This window comes from Rhinoderma darwinii, chromosome 3, assembly GCF_050947455.1.
Source record: "Rhinoderma darwinii isolate aRhiDar2 chromosome 3, aRhiDar2.hap1, whole genome shotgun sequence".
In the NCBI taxonomy this organism is placed as follows: domain Eukaryota; kingdom Metazoa; phylum Chordata; class Amphibia; order Anura; family Rhinodermatidae; genus Rhinoderma; species Rhinoderma darwinii.
The window spans coordinates 202,734,869-202,737,093 of NC_134689.1; the positions used below are offsets into that span (position 1 = coordinate 202,734,869).

General features: G+C 43.8%; 1 protein-coding gene across 2 annotated transcripts in view; it reads left to right on the forward strand.

The window, feature by feature from the left end:
* Positions 1-797: 797 nt before the first annotated feature.
* REDIC1 (regulator of DNA class I crossover intermediates 1) overlaps positions 798-2,225 on the forward strand; it is a 243,801-nt gene continuing 242,373 nt past the window's right edge. For both annotated transcript variants that reach the window (XM_075857251.1, XM_075857250.1), the window contains exon 1: positions 798-941. In XM_075857251.1, the coding sequence (XP_075713366.1) occupies positions 919-941 (23 nt within the window). In that variant the 5' untranslated portion in view covers positions 798-918. The remainder of the gene's footprint in view (positions 942-2,225) is intronic.

The window sequence follows — 2,225 nt, forward strand, 5'->3', positions numbered from 1 at the left end:
AGCGGAATCCACGGCAATGCTATGACCGGGGATTCCGCTCCTAGCTCACATCCACCTTCCCGCTGGGTGCTGCCGGAAGGTGGATGCGGCAGCACACGGTGTTCATCCGGCCACAATTAAAATAGATAGGATACAGTGGCGGAACCAAAAATGCTACAGGTAACGTTTTGGGATCTGGCTCCCAGGGAGGTCCGGCGCCACAACTGATGTCCCCTGTGCCAGAACAGATCCCATAGAAAGCTATGGGATCCGTTCCAGCATCAGTTTGCCTTTTGTTCAACATGCCAAAGGTAAACTGAAGCCGGACATATGTGAACAGCCCCTAAGACTATGTTCACATAGCATTTTTTTTTTCCCCTGGCGCATACGTTAAATATGTTACTCGTTCAGAGAGTAACATATTTAAAAGGGCTGTCCTTAGTTATACATTCGGGGGTATGTTTTGGGTATACACAAGCTGTTTTGAAAAACGTAGTCAACTATGCATTTCAATACAGAGGCATCCTGCAAAAAAACGTATACTGCGCAGAATAGTTCTTTACCATGGGGGGCAGTTGCATACGGCAGTTGCATACGTTATGGTTTTACATTAGGCACACTTGTCAAGGGTTTTCATTTTAGCTGTAGGTGGTGAGACCCCTCATACATATCTGACTTATCATATCAATATTCCATTATCATTAGTGGCAGAGAACGACCTTTTACCCAGGAATGCATATTATAAATATTACAAGCTACAATGTCTACTTTCATTTTCCTACACAACAAAGCCCAAGTTCCACGAGCGGCAGCAAAAATCCTGGAAGAGCTCGGTCAGGTCACATGACGTGAAGAGCCGACGATTCACTCTGCAGAGCGGTGGTCCGTGTTGCCGCCATTTCCGTCGACGTCACATATCGCTAAACTTCCACTAGCGCAATGAACTGGGTCGGCGGCTCTCGGTGGGTAGTTACGGCACAATAGTTTCTGGATCATCTGTTTGGTGTAATATGTGGTGACTTTTTGCGGAGAGCGGGCTATAATTCTTCATTCATTGTGTATTTGTTCATTTAGGTGAATGAACGTTTGTGAAATGTATCATAAATACAGCTTGTTTTATGTTATTACAGTATATAAAAAAAATAATAGACCGTGTGCTGTCGGCAACTGATGGGGAATGATTTTATTTTTTATACAAATACATATTATTTTTAGAAGTTCTTTGTCACCTTTCTGAGAATAGGCAGCCGTTGTTCTTCTATGTCCTTATGTCCCTTTTAGTCCCCATGTGCCTCGCTGGGGGATGTGAGAGAAACTAGACTACATTGTGATGGCGCATCCACCCTCAGATACACAAGTCTTGCTATGGTCCTCCAGGTGTTTGACGCACGTTATATTCATTCTTAATCCATTTCCTCTCAAAATCCAGTTCTGAGATATTTGCTTTTGTGGCAAACATTTGTTGTGATTAGGCAACCACAATATTACATCATAAGGCCTTATTCACACAGAAGTGTCCGTTTTGCGCGTGCAAAAAACGCTGCGTTTTGCATGCGCAAAAGGTCAGTATGTCATCAGCATATGGTGCGCGGCTGCGTAATTTTCGCGCAGCCGGCATCATGATAACACTCTGGTTTTATGTTTACGTGGTACTTTTCTGTTTTCATTCATTGTTTTTACTACTGTTACGCGAATCACGCGCGGCACCCGGAAGTGCTTCCGTGTGCCGAGCGCGATTTGCACGCACCCATTGAATTCAATGGGTGCGTGCCGCGAGAAACACGACCAAATGTAGGACATGTCATGAGTTTCACAAAGCGCACATACGCTGTGTGAAATTCACTGACAGTCTGAACGGCCCCATTCACTAACATAGGTCCGTGCAACGCGCGTGAAAGTCACGCGCGTAGCACGGACGTATAACACGTTCGTGTGAATAAGGCCTAATACTGTGCCCACATGTTCTGGATTTTATGTGAAAAAAAATATATCCAGAAATGTAAGGCCGTCTTCACTTTACGTACAAGAGATACGTTCTGTACATCTTTTTTTGATCAAAAGGAGGATCAGATTGTGGCATGAGGAGAGGGGAAAGATTCTCTAAGGAGATAGAAGGGAATAGCAAAAGACACAAAGGAATACTTCCAAACTCCTTTTAACCCCTTGCCGCCGTAGCCATTTTTCATTTTTGAATTTTCGTTTTTTCCTCTCCGCTTTCCAATAGCTATAAAATTATTTTTTTACAG